This window comes from Neoarius graeffei, chromosome 8 (genome assembly GCF_027579695.1).
Source record: "Neoarius graeffei isolate fNeoGra1 chromosome 8, fNeoGra1.pri, whole genome shotgun sequence".
In the NCBI taxonomy this organism is placed as follows: Eukaryota; Metazoa; Chordata; class Actinopteri; order Siluriformes; family Ariidae; genus Neoarius; species Neoarius graeffei.
The window spans coordinates 81,157,542-81,181,529 of NC_083576.1; the positions used below are offsets into that span (position 1 = coordinate 81,157,542).

At 43.4% G+C, this 23,988-nt stretch overlaps 1 protein-coding gene across 6 annotated transcripts in view; it reads left to right on the plus strand.

Moving 5' to 3' along the window:
- Positions 1 to 397: 397 nt before the first annotated feature.
- Positions 398 to 23,988, plus strand: part of LOC132890939 (NACHT, LRR and PYD domains-containing protein 12-like) — a 40,327-nt gene continuing 16,736 nt past the window's right edge. The window contains exons 1-8 of one of the 6 annotated variants that reach the window (XM_060928331.1): positions 398 to 766; positions 3,262 to 3,389; positions 4,788 to 4,904; positions 15,366 to 15,482; positions 16,923 to 16,974; positions 17,093 to 17,297; positions 17,553 to 19,317; positions 23,610 to 23,783. In XM_060928331.1, coding sequence (XP_060784314.1) covers positions 3,277 to 3,389; positions 4,788 to 4,904; positions 15,366 to 15,482; positions 16,923 to 16,974; positions 17,093 to 17,297; positions 17,553 to 19,317; positions 23,610 to 23,783 — 2,543 coding nt within the window. In that variant the 5' untranslated portion in view covers positions 398 to 766; positions 3,262 to 3,276. Of the gene's footprint in view, positions 767 to 2,770; positions 3,390 to 4,787; positions 4,905 to 8,339; positions 8,500 to 15,365; positions 15,483 to 16,922; positions 16,975 to 17,092; positions 17,298 to 17,552; positions 19,318 to 23,609; positions 23,784 to 23,988 lie in introns of those variants that run through there. The other 5 variants (XM_060928334.1, XM_060928333.1, XM_060928330.1 and 2 more) reach the window with 5 other exon arrangements.

Genomic DNA, 23,988 nt, shown 5'->3' on the forward strand with positions numbered 1-23,988 from the left:
TAAAATGTGTAAAAAAGATGTTTTAAAAAAAGCAGATGTTTAAAATGTGTAAAAAATGTTTTAAAAAAGCACAGATGTTTAAAATGTGTAAAAAAGAGGTTTTAAAAAAAGCACAGATGTTTAAAATGTGTAAAAAAGAGGTTTTAAAAAAAGCACAGATGTTTAAAATGCGTAAAAAAAAGATGTTTTAAAAAAGTACAGATGTTTTTAAATGTGTAAAAAATGTTTTAAAAAAGCACAGATGTTTAAAATGTGTAAAAGAAAAAAAAAATAAAAATGTGTACAACAACCATTTTTTTAAATACGAATGGAACATTAAGTATAGCAACAACAAAAATTGTCGGGGGGGGGGGGGGGGGGGGGCGCTGTTGTTGTTTATTTGCTCTCTGAGGCGGGGCTGACTCTCCCACACTTTGAAAAGCCCTGGTCTACACTTTTAATATGATCTACAAAACAGAGTTGCCGGAAGATTCTGTTTAAACCTTGTGTATGGAGTATATTATAGTATATACATAAAGTCTATATATTTTTAGCTCTTTGCACTTTAAAGATTTTTTTCTTTACATTCACACGCGATTAAAAGTCTGTCACTGGTCAGATGACAATGTGTGTGTGTGTGCGCAAGCAAGAAGGGGAAGTAAAAGTGAAACTACTCAGCAACTCCATTCTGTGACGAGGGGAAAATAATTTTTTGAGGAGTAAAATCACAGTGAGTATTTACATCTGAAGCTTCAGTCCAACCGTCTGAAAGTATTGGAACAGTAAGGTGAGTTGTGTTGTTTTTGCTGGAAGATATTCAGGTTTATGAAGTGAATTCTGAACTCAACTGAACCAGCTCAACTGATCCAACTGAACTCAACTGATCCATTTTTACTTAAGCTTTGTTATGTTGGAGTGAAGTAAACCTGTTTCCTGCAGTAATCTGGAGAAGGAGACATGAAATCCAGCATGAGTGTGTCTAGAAAACACCAGAACTGTTCGGTTTTCAGTTCTGTCTGAAGTGCGTCGTTTTGTTTTTCCGCCTGATCCGAGGCCCTTCGAGCGCTCTTTCAGTCTGCCACACCTCCGCGCCACTGGACTTCTGCCGTCGATCATAAAAGATTTGATTTCATTTCATTATGATTTTAATGTATGTTTAGTTTAAACAGACAAAGTGTTAAGAACAAAAAGTCAATTTTTTTAGACTGGCAAACAAATTATTCGTGTAATCGTGCAAAATATCAGTCTATTACTCTTCAGAAACCTTTTATTTTTGTTCCGCGTCTTTCTCAGTTTTGTTTGACGTAATTTATTTTGGTTGCGATTCCAGCTTTCTCGTTTGCGCTCCCTGACTTTTTGCTTGCAGTTTTGGCACAAACCTGACGTGTGGGCGGGCTGTCCAGGAATGCATTCCCATTGGCTAACTTGTGTTTGACTGACCGCTACGCTCAGCCATTCCCTACTCGGATTGTGGCGGACTGTTTGACGAGTGACCGAGTCCACTCGATCCTTGTTTACCGTCAATGGATCGGTCACTCGTCAAACAGTCCGCCACAATCCGAGTAGGGAATGGCTGAGCGTAGCTGTCAGTCAAACACAAGTTAGCCAATGGGAATGCATTCCTGGACAGCCCGCCCACACGTCAGGTTTGTGCCAAAACTGCAAGCAAAAAGTCAGGGAGCGCAAACGAGAAAGCTGGAATCGCAACCAAAATAAATTGCGTCAAGCAAAACTGAGAAAGACGCGGAACAAAAATAAAAGGTTTCTGAAGAGTAATAGACTGATATTTTGCACGATTACACGAATGATTTGTTTGCCAGTCTAAAAAAATTGACTTTTTGTTCTTTTTTTGTATTTTGATTTGTCGTTTTTGTTTGATATTTCAAAAGTATTGTATGAACATTTTGGCACAAAATTGATTCCATACAGTTTGGAGTTGGGAGGCTTCTGAGAAGCGTATCACACGCAGGCTGTGTGGCTGCTTTAGAAACTGTTACAGGGAGTCAGGAGTTCTAAAATAAATCTGAATAAATATGCAAAAGAATAAGAAAACAAATGTTGAAAAAGAATAGGAAAATAAATAAAAAATAAAAGAACAAGAAAATAAACACAGAAATAAGAATAAAATAATAGGAAAATAAATGCAGAAATCTTCTTTTGGCTGCTCCCGATTAGGGGTCACCACAGCGGGTCTTTCATCTCCATTGCTCCCTGTCTTCCGCATCCTTCTCTACCACACCTGCCACTTTTATGTCCTCTCTCACCACATCCATGTATCTCCTCTTTTGGCCTTCCTCGTTTTCGTGTGCCTGGCAGCTCCATCCTCAACATTCTCCTTCCAACATCTCTTCTCAGGATGTGCCCAGACCATCTCAGTCTCATCTCTCTTAGCTTAATTCCCAAGCTCTCCACATGTGCTGTCCCTCTGATGTGCTCGTTCCTTATCCTGTCCAACCTCGTCACGCCCATCGCAAACCTTAACATCCTCAACTCCACCACCTCCAACTTTGCCTCCTGTCTCTTCGTTAAGGGTACTGTCTCCAATCCATACATCATAGCTGGCCTCATCTAACATGCGGATTGAAAAGAGAAAATAAATGCAGAAATTAAAAAAAATTAAAATAAGAAAATAAATAAAACTTTAAGAAAGAATAAGAACATCTCATCTCATTATCTCTAGCCACTTTATCCTGTTCTACAGGGTCGCAGGCAAGCTGGAGCCTATCCCAGCTGACTACGGGCAAAAGGCGGGGTACACCCTGGACAAGTCGCCAGGTCATCACAGGGCTGACACATAGACACAGACAACCATTCACACCTACGGTCAATTTAGAGTCACCAGTTAACCTCACCTGCATGTCTTTGGACTGTGGGGGAAACCGGAGCACCCGGAGGAAACCCACGCGGACACGGGGAGAACATGCAAACTCCGCACAGAAAGGCCCTCGCCGGCCACGGGGCTCGAACCCGGACCTTCTTGCTGTGAGGCAACAGCGCTAACCACTACACCACCCGGAATTAACATGGAACATGGAATTTATGTTTCTCAATAACTAGCATTTAACTTTCCTTTTCTCATCCAGTCCATTATTTTTTCCACAGCACTTTTGCATCACCTTTATTTATTTTATTATTATATAGAAGTCTTATGTACTTGCTGCTTTTTAAACTAAGATTGTTTAAGAGGTTCTTTGCTAATTCAAACTTGATATACAATCATCCATATACAATTCATATTATATTAGTGCATACAATTCTCTTAATTTCTGGCTCTAATAATAGCCGTGTTATAGAATAATGGAGGGAAAGAGATCAGACTCCCCAGAACCCAGCTGTGTGTCCATGAAGAGTGACCGGTCACTGGAACCACCAACTAACTTCAAAGACAAAGACAGTTCGACTGATCTGAGGTCAGTATGGTGAGGTGGTTTAGTTCTTAAATCAATGGGTTTTCACTGGGGTTCAGGTCAGGGGACTGAGATGGCCAGGGGAGAAGCTTGATTGTGTGCTCAGCGAACCATTTTTGTGTTGATTTGGACATATGCTTCGGATCATTGTCCTGCTGGAAGATCCAGTGATGACCCAGTTTTAGTTTCCTGGTTGAGGCAGCCAGATTTTGATTTAAAATGTCCTGGTATTTCATGGAGTCAATGATGCCATGTACCCTAACAAGGTTTCAAGGACCTTTGGAGGAAAAACAGGCCCAAAACATCACAGAACTTCCATCATATTTTACAGTTGGGACTGGGTCCATTTCATTATAGCCATCTTTCTTTTTACACCAAACTGACCTTGAGTGTTTATAACCAAAAAGCTCCATTTTTGTTCCATCAGGCTAGAGAACATGGTTTCAGTCAAAGTTGTAGTAGCGTTTCGCAAATTTCAGGTGCTTACATTTGTAGTTAACTGACAGAAAAGGCTTTTTTCTGACATACCCCAATATTTTACTTTTTCTTCTAATTCACCAACAGTGATCCTTGGGGATTTTTTTTTTACCTCTCTTACCCTCCTTCTTACTGTATGTGGGGGCAAAATAAACCTGAGTCCTCTTCCAGGCAAGTTTGTAACAGTTCCACTTTTTTATTATTACTCTAACAATAGAAATGGACATTTTCAGGCGAGTAGCTCTGTTTTTATAACCATTCTCTGACTCCTTCATTTGGTTTGTGTGTTCTCTTGTCTTTTCCATGTTGATGGATGAGTAACCCTGTGTCCGAAATCACCCCATACTCACTATGTTGGGCACTATATAGTGAGGTTGCCATTTTGTAGTGCTGTCCGAAATGATAGTGAGGATTATTTACACCCTATATAGTGCACTCAAAGTATCCGACAATGTATCATGAAAAGCAGTGCACAACCGATGGTCAATAACCAAGCAATATATCCCATCATGCATCAGGCTCTGTAGCACTTTGGATCGTAACTTTCTAAGAGAAACAGGAAAAAATGCATCATCCTGATTGGTTAATCCTGTTCCTCCTCACAGCAGCTCCTGTCCAATAAAATGTGATTCAACAAAGTGATGCTCTCGTAAAAAAAAAAACCTTTGATTATAATCAGGATAATAAATATTACTTAAGAAGGGATACATTTTAATAGTTTCTGTTAGATCTTAGTTTTTCCTTTTTCTTTTAAAAAAATGATGTGACACTCCTGATGTAGAGTTAGTGGTAACTAGTCTCTAGCATCTGGTTTGAACTGTTTTTCCCTCATCAAAGATAATGAAGTATTAATCCTGTTTGTTTTTGCATGATAATGGATTCATTAAAACTTTGATGATGATAATATTATTATCTGTGTTGTAGAATGATGGAGGGAAAGAGATCAGACTCCCCAGAACCCAGCTGTGTGTCCATGAAGAGTGACCGGTCACTGGAACCACCAACTAACTTCAAAGACAGAGACAGTTCGACTGATCTGAGGTCAGTATAGTGAGGTGATTTAGTTATTTTCTCACCAACAAAAAAGAGAATGGACAAATTTACACTCAACTTACAGTTACGTAGATATTTAGCTTGATTGCATGAAATAGTCTACATTAAATATTTAAACAATATCACACAAACATGAGTGCTGTTATACTGAAAACCATCTTGGCTGTGATTCAGGGAATCACAGGGATTCAGGGAGCTTTTGGTGTAGGAGGCAACACCAGTGGTCTTCTGCAGTCTGCTCCCAGGTTTTGGAGTCAGTTTGGAGTTGGGAGGCTTCTGAGAAGCGTATCACACGCAGGCTGTGTGGCTGCTTTAGAACCTGTTACAGGGAGTCAGGAGTTCTATAATAAATCTGAATAAATATGCAAAAGAATAAGAAAACAAATGTTGAAAAAGAATAGGAAAATAAATAAAAAATAAAAGAACAAGAAAATAAACACAGAAATAAGAATAAAATAATAGGAAAATAAATGCAGAAATCTTCTTCTTCTTTTGGCTGCTCCCGATTAGGGGTCACTACAGCGGGTCTTTCATCTCCATTGCTCCCTGTCTTCCGCATCCTTCTCTACCACACCTGCCACTTTTATGTTCTCTCTCGCCACATCCATGTATCCATGTCTTTTGGCCTTCCTCGTTTTCGTGTGCCTGGCAGCTCCATCCTCAACATTCTCCTTCCAACATCTCTTCTCAGGATGTGCCCATACCATCTCAGTCTCATCTCTCTTAGCTTAATTCCCAAGCTCTCCACATGTGCTGTCCCTCTGATGTGCTCGTTCCTTATCCTGTCCAACCTCGTCACTCCCATCGCAAACCTTAACATCCTCAACTCCGCCACCTCCAACTTTGCCTCCTGTCTCTTCGTTAAGGGTACGGTCTCCAATCCATACATCATAGCTGGCCTCATCTAACATGCGGATTGAAAAGAGAAAATAAATTCAGAAATAAAAAAAATAAAAATAAGAAAATAAATAAAACTTAAAAAAAGAATAAGAACATAAAAACCAAAAATACAAGAAAAAGAAAATGAATGCAGAAATAAAAACAAGAATAGGAAAATAATTGCAGAAATAAAAATAAAAAAGAAAATAAACATACAAATAAAAGAATAAGAAAATAAATATAAAAAGAATAGGAAAATAAATAAAAATAAAAGAATAGGGGAAAAAAGAATTGTCAAGTACGAGACAGGAGAACCAAGTGCATGTCACGAACACAAGTTGATTTACTGATAAAGGGAAAAGGGGATGGGGAGAGTGAGAGTCTGAGTGGTGGCTGCGGCTAAGCGCGCAGTGGCAGTCATGGTTCCCTGGGAGTGAGAGTCCGGGTGGGGCAGTGGCAGGAGGGTCCTTAGGAGTGAGTAGCTGCAGGAGCTGGGACAACACCGGGCACAGACTGGGGCAGGGGGCAGGCAGGTACTGGCAGGTTGTTCGGGGCAGGAGAGCAGAAGTTGTTGGGTCAGGCAAGTTTTCAGTCACTGAGATCAGTTGTGTAGAGAGCCAGCAAACAGGAACGTGTTGCTACGCAGATGAACTGACACTGAATGTCTGGAGACCTGTGCCTTAAATACACACACACAAGGAGCAGGTGGCGGTGATTAAGTGCACAGAGCAGGTGAGCTTCCTGATTGGTTAGAGTGAGAGTGTGAGGGGGTGTGGCAGCCAGGCAGTGTGTGGTGGAATATTACCCAATTAGTCGAGCAGGGAGCAGACTCATGACAAGAATAGGAAAATAAATGCAGAAATAAAAAAAATTAGAAATAAGAAAAAAATAAAACAAAAATAAAATAAGAAAATAAAAAAACAAAAATAGAAGTCGTATATAAATGCAGAAATAAAAATAAATAAAAAACAAGAAAATAAATGCTTTTCCCTATTGCGTTTTCATTTGCTTGAGTGACCAAGCTGTCAATCAACTGGCTGTGGGCGGGCCTTTCTGCCCAGCCTGAGTGCACAGTGTGAATATGGTAGCAGTTTGAATCAGGGAGGGAAGGAACAGATTCGCTTTCTCTGTGTGTACCCTGGTCATGATCTCGTCTTATTCTTTTACAGTTTTAGTCTTTTTTATGGCCCTCCACATACTTGAAAATAAAACCTCCACATGGTCCAAACTCAGCCAAGTATGCGGGTAAAAGGTTGTTTATGGTTTATTTGCTGATTTTTGAAATATCTGTGGCACAGAGATCCCCACCAAGTCTTTTCAGCTTTTCATCTTACTTCTTATGAACCATATGTATCCCATTGCTTGGTGATGATGTCACTTTGGTCATTGATACAGATCCCAGATTAGTCACTTTGGTCACTTCAGCAGTTTTTGTGGGGCTTTTATAAGACGTACACGTATTTCACTTGGAATTAACATGGAATTTATGTTTCTCAATAACTAGCATTTAACTTTCCTTTTCTCATCCAGTCCATTATTTTTTCCACAGCACTTTTGCATCACCTTTGTTTATTTTATTATTATATAGAAGTCTTATGTACTTGCTGCTTTTTAAACTAAGATTGTTTAAGAGGTTCTTTGCTAATTCAAACTTGATATACAATCATCCATATACAATTCATATTATATTAGTGCATACAATTCTCTTAATTTCTGGCTCTAATAATATCCGTCTCGTCTCGTCTCGTCTTCTTCCGCTTTATCCGGGACCGGGTCGCGGAGGCAGCAGTCTAAGCAGGGAAGCCCAAACTTCCCTTTCCCCAGACACCTCAGCCAGCTCCTCGGGAAGAACACCGAGGCGTTCCCAGGCCAGCCGAGAGACATAGTCCCTCCAGCGTGTCCTGGGTCTTCCCCGGGGCCTCCTCCCGGGGGGACATGCCTGGAACACCTCCCCAGGGAGGCGTCCAGGAGGCATCCGAAAAAGATGCCCGAGCCACCTCAGCTGATTCCTCTCGATGTGGAGCAGCAGCGGCTCTACTCCGAGCTCCTCCCGAGTGACTGTGCTTCTCACCCTATCTCTAAGGGAGCGCCCAGCCACCCTGCGAAGGAAACTCATTTCGGCCGCTTGTATCCGCGATCTTGTCCTTTCGGTCATTACCCAAAGCTCATGACCATAGGTGAGAGTCGGAACGTAGATCGACCGGTAAATTGAGAGCTTCGCCTTTTGGCTCAGCTCCTTCTTCACCACAACGGACCGGTAAAGCGACCGCATCACTGCGGAGGCTGCACCGATCCGCCTGTCGATCTCACGCTCCATCCTTCCCTCACTCGTGAACAAGATCCCGAGATACTTAAACTCCTCCACTTGAGGCAGAACTTCTCCACCAACCTGGAGAGGGCAAGCCACCCTTTTCCGGTCGAGAACCATGGCCTCGGACTTGGAGGTGCTGATTCTCATCCCAGCCGCTTCACACTCGACTGCAAACCGCCCCAGTGCATGCTGAAGGTCCTGGTTTGAAGAAGCCAACAGGACAACATCATCCGCAAAAAGCAGAGATGAAATCCTATAATAATATCCGTGTTATAGAATAATGGAGGGAAAGAGATCAGACTCCCCAGGACCCAGCTGTGTGTCCATGAAGAGTGACCGGTCACTGGAACCACCAACTAACTTCAAAGACAAAGACAGTTCGACTGATCTGAGGTCAGTATGGTGAGGTGGTTTAGTTCTTAAAATTAATGGGTTTTCACTGGGGTTCAGGTCAGGGGACTGAGATGGCCAGGGCAGAAGCTTGATTGTGTGCTCAGTGAACCATTATGCTTCGGATCATTGTCCTGCTGGAAGATCCAGTGATGACCCAGTTTTAGTTTCCTGGTTGAGGCAGCCAGATTTTGATTTAAAATGTCCTGGTATTTCATGGAGTCCATGATGCCATGCACCCTAACAAGGTTTCAAGGACCTTTGGAGGAAAAACAGGCCCAAAACATCACAGAACTTCCATCATATTTTACAGTTGGGACTGGGTCCATTTCATTATAGTCATCTTTCTTTTTACACCAAACCGACCTTGAGTGTTTCTAACCAAAAAGCTCCATTTTTGTTCTATCAGGCTAGAGAACATGGTTGCAGTCAAAATTGTAGTAGCGTTTCGCAAATTTCAGGTGCTTACATTTGTAGTTAACTGACAGAAAAGGCTTTTTTCTGACATACCCCAATATTTTACTTTTTCTTCTAATTCACCAACAGTGATCTTTGGGGATTTTTTTTAACTTCTCTTACCCTCCTTCTTACTGTATGTGGGGGCAAAATAAACCTGAGTCCTCTTCCAGGCAAGTTTGTAACAGTTCCACTTTTTTATTATTACTCTAACAATAGAAATGGACATTTTCAGGTGAGTAGCTCTGTTTTTATAACCATTCTCTGACTCCCTCATTTGGTTTGTGTGTTCTCTTGTCTTTTCCATGTTGATGGATGAGTAACCCTGTGTCCGAAATCACCCCATACTTACTATGTTGGGCACTATATAGTGAGGTCGCCATTTTGTAGTGCTGTCCGAAATGATAGTGAGGATTATTTACACCCTATATAGTGCACTCAAAGTATCCGACAATGTATCATGAAAAGCAGTGCACAACCAATGGTCAATAACCAAGCAATATATCCCATCATGCATCAGGCTCTGTAGCACTTTGGATCGTAACTTTCTAAGAGAAACAGGAAAAAATGCATTATCCTGATTGGTTAATCCTGTTCCTCCTCACAGCAGCTCCTGTCCAATAAAATGTGATTCAACAAAGTGATGCTCTCGTTAAAAAAAAAAAAAACTTTTATTATAATCAGGATAATAAATATTACTTAAGAAGGGATACATTTTAATAGTTTCTGTTAGATCTTAGTGTTAGGACTGGGACTGTTTTGGCCTCTAGAGGCCGCTGTTATTTCCTTTTCGTGTCATGTTTGTTTTGGCCTCTAGAGGCCGCCACTGTTCCTGTGTTTTGTGTTTGTGTTGATTGCCTGTTTAGTCCTGATTATTTTCACCTGTGTTCAATTTAGTTTGTGTATTTATACCCCCTGAGTTCAGTCCTCTTGTCACGGAGTCTTTGTGCTGTTATGTTTATCTCCAGTTTCCTCTGTACCGTGTTCTTTGTTTTACACTTTGCTTTTCTTTTGGACCTAGTAGTGACTGTGTTTTTGGATCTTCTGAGCTTTGGTATTTTTGCCTTTTCTGGTTTTTTGGCTTTTGTTTTGTACTTTTGGATTTTTTTTATTTTTTCCCTTATATCTTCTGAGCGTTTTTGGATTATTACTTTTTGGATTTTTTTGTGTATATATTGTAAATAAACCTTTTGATACTTTTTCTACTTCCGCCTCACGCCTCTGCATTTGAGTCATCCCCCTGGTGGCCTAGTGGGGGTTTGCTGGATTATCACACCAGCCAACCAGGTTCGAATCCCAGCAAAACCCTAACAGAAAGACTCCGTCATGACCGACTCAGCAGAGACTGCTTCAACTGTCTACCTGGCCAACCTTCAGGGAATTATGGCAGCTTTGACACGCTTCGGAGCGACCATGGATGCTCATGGACAAACGCTCACCAGCCAACGTGAGGCCCTTGCTCGCCACGAGGAACTGCTTCAGCAAATTGGGAAAACCCTGGCACAGCTGACACCTCTGCCTGCATCTCCTCATCCTGATCCAGCTCCCGCTCCTGCTCCAGTGCCTCCTGCCATGCTGCCTTCTTCACCTCGCGAACCCAGCCTTCCTGCACCACAGAGGTATGACGGCAAGCACAGTGAGTGCCAAGAGTTCCTTACCCAGTGTCAACTCACCTTTGAGCTTCAGCCTACCACCTACACTACGGATCGCTGCAAGATTGCCTTTGTGATAACCTTATTAGCTGGTAAGGCGCGAGCCTGGGCTACTGCTATCTGGCAGAGACAGGGACCTGAGTGCTTTGATTTCCAGCTGTTTTCTGAAGAGATGCTTCGGGTCTTCGATCAGGCGGACATCAGTACCGACGCAGCCAGAAAGCTCATGTCCATCCAGCAAGGAGGAAGTGTCGCAGATTACGCCATCTCGTTCCGGACGCTCGCAGCAGTAAGTGGATGGAACGAGACTGCCCTGGTGTCAGCCTTCCACCATGGTCTGTCTGACCCCATCAAGGACGGTCTGGCCTCTATTGGATGCCCAAGTGACCTTGAAACTCTCATCTCACATGCTATTCATCTGGACAACAGGATTAGAGAACACCGCCAAGTCCTGAGCCCCCCCAGCCTCCCTACCTCTACCTGGAGCCCGTCTACCTCCTTCAGTGACTGACCAGAACCCATGCAAGTGGGTCGTACTCGCCTCTCTGCATCTGAGAGGGAGCGCAGAAGGAGGGACAAGTGCTGCATCTACTGTGGCAAACCTGGTCACTTCCGAGCATCATGTCCCGAACTCTCGGGAAAAGGACTGCCCCGTCCAGCCGAGGGAGGGTTGTGATGGGGCCTACCCACTCTCCCGGACTCCCTGGCCAAGGAATCTACATCCCGGTCTCCATCTCCTGGGGTGAGTCTGTCCACTCTTGTCAAGCTTTGTTAGACTCAGGGGCAGCTGGGAACTTTATGGATATTCACTTCGCCCAAAGTATCAATGTTCCGACTGCACCTCTTGAAGTCCCACTGTCTGTGTCTGCCCTCGATGGCCAAGCGTTAGGTGATGGAAGAGTCACCCAAGTTACTTCTCCAGTCTTCCTCCAGTCTCAAGGTCACAAGGAAGAAATATCCCTGCACCTGATTCCTTCACCTGAGTTCCCAGTTATTCTAGGCCTTCCTTGGCTTACTCGCCACAACCCTCGCATAGACTGGGTAACAAGCCAGGTTGTGGAATGGGGCCCTGCATGCCATGCCTCTTGTCTGCTCTCTAGCTCTCCTGTGTCTCCTGCCGAGCCCCCTGATCTCACCGAGTTATCTCAAGTTCCCACAGAGTACTGGGATCTCAAAGAGGTCTTCAGCAAGAGCAGGGCCGCCGTTCTTCCTCCGCACCGGGCCTACGACTGTGCCATCGACTTGCTCCCTGGGACTACCCCTCCTCGTGGCAGACTGTTTTCCCTCTCTCAGCCAGAACGCAAGGCCATGGAGGAATACCTCAAAGACGGCCTGGTCTCTGGGTTCATTCGACCCTCCACCTCACCTGCTGGTGCCGGCTTCTTCTTTGTCGGCAAGAAGGATGGGGGGCTCCGACCATGTATTGACTACAGGGGCCTGAACAAGATCACTGTGCGCAACCGATATCCCCTTCCGCTGATGTCCACAGCTTTCGACCTGCTCCAAGGCGCCACCGTCTTCACCAAGTTGGACCTACGGAACGCATACCACCTCATCCGTATCCGACAGGGAGACGAGTGGAAGACTGCCTTTAACACCCCGTCTGGGCACTACGAATACCAGGTGATGCCCTTCGGACTCACCAACACACCAGCTGTTTTTCAGGCCCTAATCAACGACGTCTTAAGGGACATGATTAAACTGTACGTTTTTGTCTACCTCGACGACATCCTTATCTTTTCCAAGACCGTGCAGGAGCACCGCCACCATGTCTGCCAGGTTCTCCAGAGGCTGCTACAGAACAATCTGTTCGCCAAGGCCCAGAAATGCGAATTTCATGTTCCCGAGGTCTCCTTTCTGGGATTTATTGTACGGACAGGCCAACTCCAAATGGACCCAGCCAAAACCCTGGCCGTCCGGGACTGGCCTACTCCCAAGTCCGTTAAGGTGGTTCAGCGGTTCTTAGGATTCGCTAACTTCTACCGCAAGTTCATCAGGAACTTCAGTTCTGTAGCAGCACCCATGTCGGACCTCACCAAAGGGACAGGTGGATCTTATGTCTGGTCTCCTCAGGCAGAAAAGGCGTTCAAAGACCTCAAGGACCGCTTCTGCATGGCATCCATTCTGGTCCTCCCGGACACCTCCCAACCATTCATCGTGGAGGTGGACGCCTCGGACAGTGGTGTCGGCGCGGTGCTCTCTCAATGTTCGGAAGGAAAGCTGCACCCCTGCGCTTACTTCTCCCACCGCCTGAGTCCTGCGGAGTCCCGGTACGATGTGGGGGATTGAGAACTGCTAGCGGTCAAACTGGTCCTTGAGGAGTGGAGGCACTGGCTGGAGGGAGCGCAACATCCATTCCTGGTTTGGACTGACCACAAGAACCTGGAGTACCTCCAGCAAGCCAAGAGACTGAACCCACGACAGGCTAGGTGGGCCCTGTTTTTCAGTCGGTTTGACTTCACCCTCTCGTACCGCCCCGGCTCCAAGAACACCAAACCTGACGCACTGTCCAGGCTGTTCTCTGCCACTAACAGGGAGAGTGAAGTCGGGCCTATTATCCCTGTGTCCCGGATTGTGGCCCCTGTCCGCTGGGGTATTGAGGAGGCTGTCCAACGAGCCCAACGCCAGGACCCCGGTCCTGGGACGGGGCCACCGGGCCTCTTGTACATCCCACATCAAGCCCGGGCCAAGGTTCTCCAGTGGGGTCACTCTTCCCCTCTCACCGCCCACCCGGGAGCTCAGAGGACCCTGGACTTCCTGAAAAGACACTTCTGGTGGCCTAACATGGAGAAGGAAGTAAGGTCATTTGTCCTGTCCTGTGAGGTTTGCACCAGAACCAAGAACCCACGACAGCGTCCCCAGGGTCTCCTGCATCCTCTGACCATTCCCCGGTGTCCCTGGTCCCACGTGGCAGTCGACTTCATTACGGGTCTCCCTGAGTCACAAGGTAACACTGTAATTTTGGTCATAGTTGACAGATTCTCCAAGGCCTGCCGCTTCATACCACTGTGCAAACTCCCCTCTGCTCTTGAAACAGCGAAACTTATGTTTAATCATGTCTTCCGAGTCTTTGGTCTCCCACAGGACATCGTCTCAGACCGAGGGCCCCAGTTCTCCTCCCGAGTGTGGCACGGGTTCTGCAAGGTCATCGGAGCCACTGCCAGCCTCTCCTCTGGGTTTCACCCACAGTCCAATGGTCAGACGGAGAGGCTCAACCAGGACCTGGAAACCACCCTGCGAGGCCTGGCTATGGATAACCCGACATCGTGGAGCACCTGGCTGCCATGGGCAGAGTACGCCCACAACACCCTGCAGTCATCGACCACCAAGCTGTTGCCATTCCAGTGCCAATTCGGGTTCCAGCCACCTCTGTTCCCGGACCAGGAGGAGGACGTGGGGGTGCCCTCAGTCAACCAATATGTGAGACGGTGTCGCAAGACCTGGAGCAAGGTCAGGAAGACCCTCATCCAGACCTCCAGAACCAACCAGACTCAGGCCAACCGCCATAGAAGACCTGCCCATGCTTTCCGCCCTGGGCAGCGGGTTTGGCTGTCCACTAAGGACCTTCCGCTGCGGGTGGAGAACCGCAAGCTTGCTCCTCGCTACATTGGCCCCTTCAAGGTGGTGCGCAGGGTGAACCCTGTCTCCTACCGGCTCCAGTTGCCCCGGACTCTGAGGATCAACCCCACTTTCCATGTTTCCCTGTTGCGGCCCGTACTGATGTCTACGTATGCCCCTGCCCCTAGGAACCCCCCACCCCCCTGCATCTTCCAGGGTCAGACTGTGTTCACTGTGCATCGCCTGCTTGACTCCCGCTGGGTCCGCGGCGGGCTGCAATATCTGGTGGACTGGGAGGGCTATGGTCCTGAGGAGCGCTGCTGGGTTCCTGCTCGGGATGTCCTAGATAAAGAACTGTGTCAGGACTTCCATTCGGCCCATCTGGATCGCCCTGGGAACGTCAGGAGACGCTCCTGGGGGGGGGGGGGGGGTCCTGTTAGGACTGGGACTGTTTTGGCCTCTAGAGGCCGCTGTTATTTCCTTTTCGTGTCATGTTTGTTTTGGCCTCTAGAGGCCGCCACTGTTCCTGTGTTTTGTTTGTATTGATTGCCTGTTTAGTCCTGATTATTTTCACCTGTGTTCAATTTAGTTTGTGTATTTATACCCCCTGAGTTCAGTCCTCTTGTCACAGAGTCTTTGTGCTGTTATGTTTATCTCCAGTTTCCTCTGTACCGTGTTCTTTGTTTTACACTTTGCTTTTCTTTTGGACCTAGTAGTGACTGTGTTTTTGGATCTTCTGAGCTTTGGTATTTTTGCCTTTTCTTTTCTGGTTTTTTGGCTTTTGTTTTGTACTTTTGGATTTTTTAATTTTTTCCCTTATATCTTCTGAGCATTTTTGGATTATTACTTTTTGGATTTTTTTGTGTATATATTGTAAATAAACCTTTTGATACTTTTTCTACTTCTGCCTCACGCCTCTGCATTTGAGTCATCCCCCTGGTGGCCTAGTGGGGGTTTGCTGGATTATCACACCAGCCAACCAGGTTCGAATCCCAGCAAAACCCTAACACTTAGTTTTCCCTTTTTCTTTTAAAAAAAATGATGTGACACTCCTGATGTAGAGTTAGTGGTAACTAGTCTCTAGCATCTTGTTTGAACTGTTTTCCCTCATCAAAGATAATGAAGTATTAATTCTGTTTGTTTTTGCATGATAATGGATTCATTAAAACTTTGATGATGATAATATTATTATCTGTGTTGTAGAATGATGGAGGGAAAGAGATCAGACTCCCCAGAACCCAGCTGTGTGTCCATGAAGAGTGACCGGTCGCTGGAACCACCAACTAACTTCAAAGACAGAGACAGTTCAACTGATCTGAGGTCAGTATAGTGAGGTGATTTAGTTATTTTCTCACCAACAAAAAAGAGAATGGACAAATTTACACTCAACTTACAGTTATGTAGGTATTTAGCTTGATTGCATGAAATAGTCTACGTTAAATATTTAAACAATATCACACAAACATGAGTGCTGTTATACTGAAAACCATCTTGGCTGTGATTCAGGGAATCACAGGTAACCTGTCAGACAGGCAGGCAACAGATGGATGTAAGATGAGTAATGAGTTTAACAAAGCTGACAGATAAATTCAAAATGATATCCAAAAGCCAGAGGCAAAAAAAAAAGACGCAATGGTCAGGTGAGGCACAAACAGTATTTCAAAGGCAGAGGCAAAAGAGCAAAATCCAAAACACTTCAAAAACCAGAATATCAGCACGATAACTAGAAGACTTGGTAAATTCAGGCAAGGATACACTGAGCATTTACTTCATAATGAGCTGAGAAACTGAAGTCCTTAAATAGTGAGCTGTGAGACTGAAGTGATTGAGTACAGGCGTGTGTGATTAGAACTCTGGAGACTGTGAGCGGTGAGGTGCAGGATGGTTGTTGTTGTCCTCAGCAGCCATATTTAAAGGTCGCTGTGGATTCTGGGAAGTGGAGTCTTGAAAGCAAACAGGTGCTGACGTGACGTGACCACAGCCATGCTAATATTCAGTAAAATAGCATGATTGCAAGTGTGATTGCTTTTCTATAACAGTTCTATAAACAAGAAATTAATAAGGAGTAACTGATATTTAAGACACAATATATGCAAATGTTTTGTTTATAGTGTAGCTGTCTGGATAGAAACTTTCTAAGAGAAACAGGAAAAATGCATTATCCTGAATGGTTAATCCTGTTTCTCCTCACAGCAGCTGTTATCCAATAAAATGTGATTAAACAAATAATGCACTCATAAAAAAAACCCCTTTGATTATAATCAGGACAATAAATGTTATTGCGGGGCGGCATGGTGGTGTAGTGGTTAGCGCTGTCGCCTCACAGCAAGAAGGTTCAAGCCCCGTGGCCGGCGAGGGCCTTTCTGTGTGGAGTTTGCATGTTCTCCCCGTGTCCGCGTGGGTTTCCTCCGGGTGCTCCGGTTTCCCCTACAGTCCAAAGATATGCAGGTTAGGTTAACTGGCGACTCTAAATTGACCGTAGGTGTGAATGTGAGTGTGAATGGTTGTCTGTGTCTATGTGTCAGCCCTGTGATGACCTGGCAACTTGTCCAGGGTGTACCCCGCCTTTCGCCCGTAGCCAGCTGGGATAGGCTCCAGCTTGCCCGCGACCCTGTAGAACAGGATAAAGCGGCTAGAGATAATGAGATGAGATGAAATAATAATAATATCTGTGTTGTAGAATGATAGCGGGAAAAAGATCAGACTCACCTGAGCCCAGCTGTGTGTCATTGTTACATGCTGTGATTTACTTGTTCACAGACCAGAAAAGCAGAAATCGAACAGCAGAAATCAGTTGGACTCCATATTCAAGGTGTGTGTTATCCATGTGCTGTAATAGGAAGAGACTTTTCTTCTTTTCATTAAATAGAAGCATTTCTCATTGTATAACATTCAAATATTTAAATATGTTCCTGGATGATTCTAACTAGGAGCTGGAACACAAAGTCATCACTCTAATAAAGGGTGAGCTGAAAAAGTTTAGGAAGCTCTTGAGTCCAGATTACCCAGCATGCACTGAGAGGGAGGTGGAGGATGAGGAGGATCATCACAGTGTCAGAGATGGAGCGTTGAAGATCACATTACAAGTCCTGAGGAATATGAACCACAAAGATCTCGCTAACACACTGCAGAACAGTAAGAGCTCAGAGTCATGATTTTATTTGATCAACTTATATTTGGTTCATGTTTAAACACATCATATTAAATTTATAAAGTTGAATATATAAATTATATTAGAACTTGGAAATTTAATATATAATAGGGTTTTTTTTGTTTGCAGTGTTTATGCTTTATCTTCTAAATTGTATACGCTAATCAGGAATGTACATAAATATTTAATTTATATTGTGCTCAGTGATGTTGCATTAAAACATATTATTGCTTTATTAGAACTCACCTCTACGTTTCGGCAAAAGCTGAAATCCAAACTGAGAGGGAAGTTTAAAAGAATTAATGAAGGAATCTCACAGTATGGAAGCTCAGTACTTCTGAATGAGATCTTCACAGATCTCTACATCACAGAGGGTTGGCGTGGAGACGTCAATAATGAACATGAGGTGAGACAGATTGAGACAGCGTCCAGGAGACCAGCAACACAGGAGACACCCATCAAGTGTAATGACCTCTTTAAAGACATGTCCATCAGAAGTGTGCTGACTAAAGGAGTTGCTGGAATTGGAAAAACAGTCTCTGTGCAGAAGTTCATTCTAGACTGGGCTGAAGGAAAAGCAAATCAGGACATCATCTTCGTGTTTCCACTTCCTTTTAGGGAGCTGAATTTGATGAAGCAGAAAAATCTCAGTCTGATGGATCTTCTCCATGACTTTTTCCCAGAAGTGAGAACACAAAACTTAACAGACTGTGATTCCAACAAAGTCCTCTTTATCTTTGATGGTCTGGATGAGTGTCGACTTCCTCTAAATTTCCAGAACAATGAGAGATTATGTGATGTGACAGAGTCGGCCTCAGTGGATGTCCTGCTGACGAACCTCATCAAGGGGAATCTGCTTCCCTCTGCTCTCCTTTGGATAACCTCTCGACCAAGAGCTGCCAGTCAGATCCCTCCTGAGTATGTCAACCAGGTAACAGAGGTACGAGGATTCAGTGATCCTCAGAAAGAGGAGTACTTCAGGAAGAGATTCAGTAATCAGAGCCTGGCCAATAAAATCATCACACACGTGAAGTCTTCAAGAAGCCTCTACATTATGTGCCAGATCCCAGTCTTCTGTTGGATTTCAGCCACTGTTCTAGAGAGAATGTTGGATGAAGCAGAGAGTGGAGAGCTCCCCAAGACTCTGACCCAAATGTTCACACACTTCCTGATCTTTCAGATCAAACACAAGGGCCAAAAGTACCATCAGAAATGTGACCCTGATCTGAAGCAGATCAAAGAGAATATCCTGGCACTGGGAAAACTGGCTTTCCAACAGCTGGAGAAAGGAAACCTGATCTTCTATGAGGAAGACCTGAGAGAAGGTGGCATTGATGTCAGAGAAGCTTCAGTGTACTCAGGAGTGTGTACCGAGATATTCAGAGAGAAGTTTGCACTTCAACTGGGGAGGGTGTTCAGCTTTGTTCATGCGAGTGTTCAGGAGTTTCTGGCTGCTTTATACGCGTTTCTCTCCTTCATCAGCAGAAATGTCACAGAACAACAAACCACTGATCTGTCTGATCTTTTCACAAGTTCAAACATGTCTGATTTCCTGAAGAGTGCAGTGAACAAGGCCTTACAGAATGAGAATGGACACCTGGACCTGTTCATTCGCTTCCTTCTGGGTCTCTCACTGGAGTCCAATCAGACTCTCTTACAAGACTTCATGCCCCAGACAGGAATCAGCTCTCACAGCAAACAGGAAACAATCGAATACATCAAGGAGAAGATCAGGGAGAATCCACCTCCAGAGAAATCCATCAATCTGTTCCACTGTCTGAATGAACTAAATGATCATTCTCTCGTTCAGGAAGTACAAACTTATCTGAATGGTTACTATCGTCCCTTTGGAATCCGTCTCTCTCCTCCTCAGTGGTCAGCTCTGGTGTTTGTATTACTGAACTCAGAACAGGAACTGGATGAGTTTAAGTTGAGTAAATATTTCCTATCACACGAATATCTTCTGAAGCTGCTGCCAGTGGTCAAAGCCTCCAGAAAAGCGGAGTGAGTATTTTTATACATTTATAAATGTATTATGACCTGCACTGCAACAGAAGTGCGTAACAATGTACTACTATATCTGTGTATTTTGCAGTTTGGCAAGTACCCAGTAAAGGAAGAGATTAAAAAAAAAATCACACTGAGTTTTCATTCAAGTATGCAACACTAGGACTAAAAACAGGTGTCAAAAATAGCTGTTGAAATTAGCAAGGATTCAAGATTGAAGTGGCTAGACAAGCTCACAGACTCTGGGCAAACTGACGGTTAGCATTATTAGCTGGAGACAATATTCCCCAACATCAGCTTTCATAATTTTTGTGATGCAAGTACTAATTTCGTTCAGGAAATACAAAATCATATGATGAGATGATTTACTGTACTGTAGGCTACTCATCAAATATGGCGCTCCAATGTGTGTCCGTCTGCACTTCACCGCATCGTCTTCTTCGGAAAGTTCACGTAAATTTTACCCGGATACAACTGTCAAGTGTTTTGCTCCTTTGCTGTGCTTATCCCACACTTGAAGGGTAATACCAATGCTGAACATTAAAACTGGAATTCACTCAAACCAGACCTTTGTTCCATCTTTTTCCTTTGCAGGTGAAAAACCTTAAAAGAAAAAAAACATCCATTTACCAATTTTCAGGTTTTTTTCTTTTTCTAAAAGCAGTTACACAAAAAATGATTATCAAAAGCTTAACATTAAATACATGTATGTGAAAATAGATAGAATTTACTTTAACTTAAGACAGATTTTGAATGGTTTCAATGTAAATGCATCAAAATATTAAAATACATTTTAACCACAAGGGCCATAATGAATTAAGCAAGTTACTAAACCCAAGTAACAAGCCAACCTACATATTTACAAACCATATCCACCATGAACATTTTAGCAATGAAATACTTTCAGTTCGTTTTAAACATGCACTGTATGCAAGTAGAAAAAGATACATGCTTTTAAACCATGTCTTCACTGGCACCCAAGGATTCAGCACAATAAAGCCCACGCATCAAACCACATCTAAACTGGGCCATTTCAAACATGAGACCAAGCAAGTTGCCACACCTTTTATCGGACCAAACAAAGCAAGTTGCAATAACCCTTACCAGCCAACAATTACACAAAGCACCATGTGAATATTTGAACCTTAAGACGCTACAAACACAAACATTTTCGCCGCATCTCAATGCCCCGTCAGCGCAACAATTTCCTCGCATTCACAACAAAATAAAAATAAACGCGAGCTTACCGGCTGTCTGTTCAGATCTTGACAATGGTAAAACTTCTACACAGCTTCACAAAATGCTCGGCAAGTGATCAAGTTTGTATTTCGTGCTGCAGCAGCCTATTTTTTTGCTGTTCAGTCCTCGCACCCGAGCAGGAAGTCAGCGTGTCGCTTTGTTCTCCTTGATTGCGTGCAGATGAGTAATTAACGCACATGCATACTGGCTGACAAAAAGGGCGTTCGCCGTGACAACAACAATGCTATTTTTTGATTGGCTGTTGGGTAGCTACATTTCTCAATTTATTGATCGGTGTGTGGCAAGCTATTTCTGAACTCTGCGGGAAACCACTTGATGCCTGCTCTTCATCCACAGTTAAAAAATAGCGGTGCACCTTGGTGGGCGTTGTCTTAGTAATTTCTGTGCGTGAGAGATACAAGGTGTGGCGTGTGAGCATGTGAACTGCTTGAAATGCGTGTGTCTCACGCTCAATGCGTGAGACTTGAGAGCCCTGATAGAACATACTAACCCCATTTCCATAAAAGTTGGAATAATTTCCAAAATGTAACAAAAACAAAAATCTGATTTGTTAATTCATGTGAACCTTTATTTAACTGACAAAAGTACAAATAAGATTTTCAATAGTTTTACTAACCAACTTCATTTATATTTACAAAATACAATTAAGTTAGAATTTAATGACTACAACACACTCAAAAAAAGGTTGGGACAGAGGCATTATTACCATTGTATTACGTCACCTTTCCTTTTAATAATACTTTTTAATCATATGGGATATGAGGATACTAATTGTTGCAGTTTTGCAATTAAAATTTTTGTCCATTCTTGCTTGATACAAGCCTTCAACTGCTCAACAGTCTGTGGTTGCCATTATCCGATTCTCTACTTTATGATGCGCCATACATTCTCAATAGGAGACAGATCTGGACTGGCAGCAGGCCAGTCAAGCACATGCACTCTGTGTCTATGAAGTCACACTGTTGTAGCCTGTGCAGAATGAGGCCTGGTTCCCAAAAACAAGCTGAATGTGGACTCATCTGACCACAGCATATGTTTCTGCTGTCTTTTGGTCCATCTGAGATTAGTTCAAGCCCAGAAAATTCATCTACGTTTCTGCATAGAATTGATGAGTGGCTTCCTCTCTGCGTAATACAGTTTCAGGTTGCACTTCTGGATGCAGTGGCGGACTGTGTTAAGTGACAACAGCTTTCTGGAGTACTTCCGAGCCCATGTGGCTATATTTGTCACATCAGCATGATGGTTTCTCAGGCAGTGCCATATGAGGGCTCGAAGGTCATGCACATTTGGCAGTGGTTTCCGACTGTGCCCTTAAAGTACTGAGATGTCTCTGAATTCCCTGAATCTTTTCACATTATTACGTACTGTAGATTTTGAAAGACCTAAAATATTTTGTTGAAACTTGTTCTTTTTGAATAGACTAACAATTCTCTCATGAATTTTGGCACAAAGGGGTGAGCCATGTCCCATCCTTGCTTTGAAAAAAAGACTGAGCCTTTGGTGCAAGTTCCTTTTATACCCAATCATGTTACCAATTAACTTGCTTGCTGTGGAATCTTCCAAAATGGTGCTACTTGAATATCCTATAAACTTTTCAGTCATATTTTGCCTCTGTCCCAACTTTTAAGTGTGTTGCAGGCATCAAATTTTAACTTTGTTTATATTTACAAACTACAATTAAGACAGATGCAGTTGCAGGGGAGAGCGGGTGTGTCGCAAACTAGCAGCCAAATCCAAAACGTGAGACAGGAAGCAGAGTCAGGTACAGGCAGAGGGTTGGTCGATCAGTGAACAGAATGTCAGAGGCAAACAACTAACTCAGAGTCCAAGTATAAACAAAAGCTGGGTCAGTGTTACGGAAGTCAGTAGGGGAAAACAGAACGGCTTGGTATGATCAGGTACAGAGACATGGAACAATACTTCACTCTGAGGGCGTGTGGTTGTGGTCCTTAAATAGCGTGACTGCTTAAGTGTGATGAGGAACAGGTGCGGTGGTAATCATAACTCAGGAGAGGGAGGGCACTGTGGCGCTTGGGAATTGTAGTCTGTGGTGGCTATGTTTGAAGGCTGCCATGAACTAGCGCTATACGTGACATTAAGTTGGTTAGTAAAACTATTGAAAATCTTTTTATTGTACTTTTGTCAGTTAAATAAAAGTTCCTATGAATTAACAAATCACGGATTTTTGTTTTATTGTATTTTGGAAAATATCCCAAGTTTTCTGGAAATGCGGTTAGTATATGGAATTATGTAAACAAAAAATGTTTGATATTTCAGATTCAGAAAATCTGAAAGACACTGGTTAATAGACAGCCAGTAATTTGACACAGGTGCACCTTATCACGTTACCTACTGGTTCAACCTGCCTCCATGCCATTCACAGCTGACACTCGACCACGCCCTCCCTGCCACAGTTTGAGATCAAACAGTAAATAATAAACATACAGTAAATAGCTCTATTCCACAACTGTCATAATCCATATGACATCTAGAACTGCTCAACTAAGTAAAGAGAAACAACATCCACCATTACTTTAAAACATGAAGTGTCTTTTAATTAATAAAAATAAAGAACAAAAAATTGAATTACACGCTGTGTTAAAACTTTTGACTGGTACTGTACATGTTGTTAACTGGTACTTTACAGTCAGATGTCTATATTTTATCAAATAAAATGCATTAATATAGTAATAAACCTAATGCAATCAGATTTTCCCCAAAACATTGCCCAACAGCAGTAAAATAAATCCAATAAGCAGTGTCCATCAAACCACACCATGACAAACTGCTGACCAATCAGGGGACTCACTTATGTACAAACAGTTTGGTGCTCTGGAAAATCAGTGTAATATGAAATTAACCAAACTAAATGGCAATAATATTGTGTGTGTGTGTTGAGGGAGAGAGAGAAAGAGAGTGAGGAAGAGAGCGAGGAAGAGAGACTCACAATTCTGTTACATGGTAAAGTTAAGCTGTATTATGACTGTGTTTACGATCAGAGTTCTGATATTTCATCATTCCTCTTCCAGTTTGTCTCAGTGTAACCTGAAAGAGGAAAGCTGTAGAGCTCTGTCTTCAGTTCTCAGCTCAAACTCCTCCAGTCTGAGAGAACTGGACCTGAGTATCAATGACCTGCAGGATTCAGGAGTGAAGTTGCTCTTCGCTGAACTGGAGAATCCACAATGTATACTGGAGAAACTGAGGTACACACACACACACACACACACACAAGTCAGATAATCACTTTATAACTGAAAATTACAAACAAAATTGATTGTCTTTACATGACTTTAATCACAGAAAAATTCTATTCAACGCCCAAACTGACTTTCTCTCTACACACTCATGCACCTGTATCATGTACCTTCTTCTACACAGTGAACTAAACTGTTTTGTGTTGTTTACACT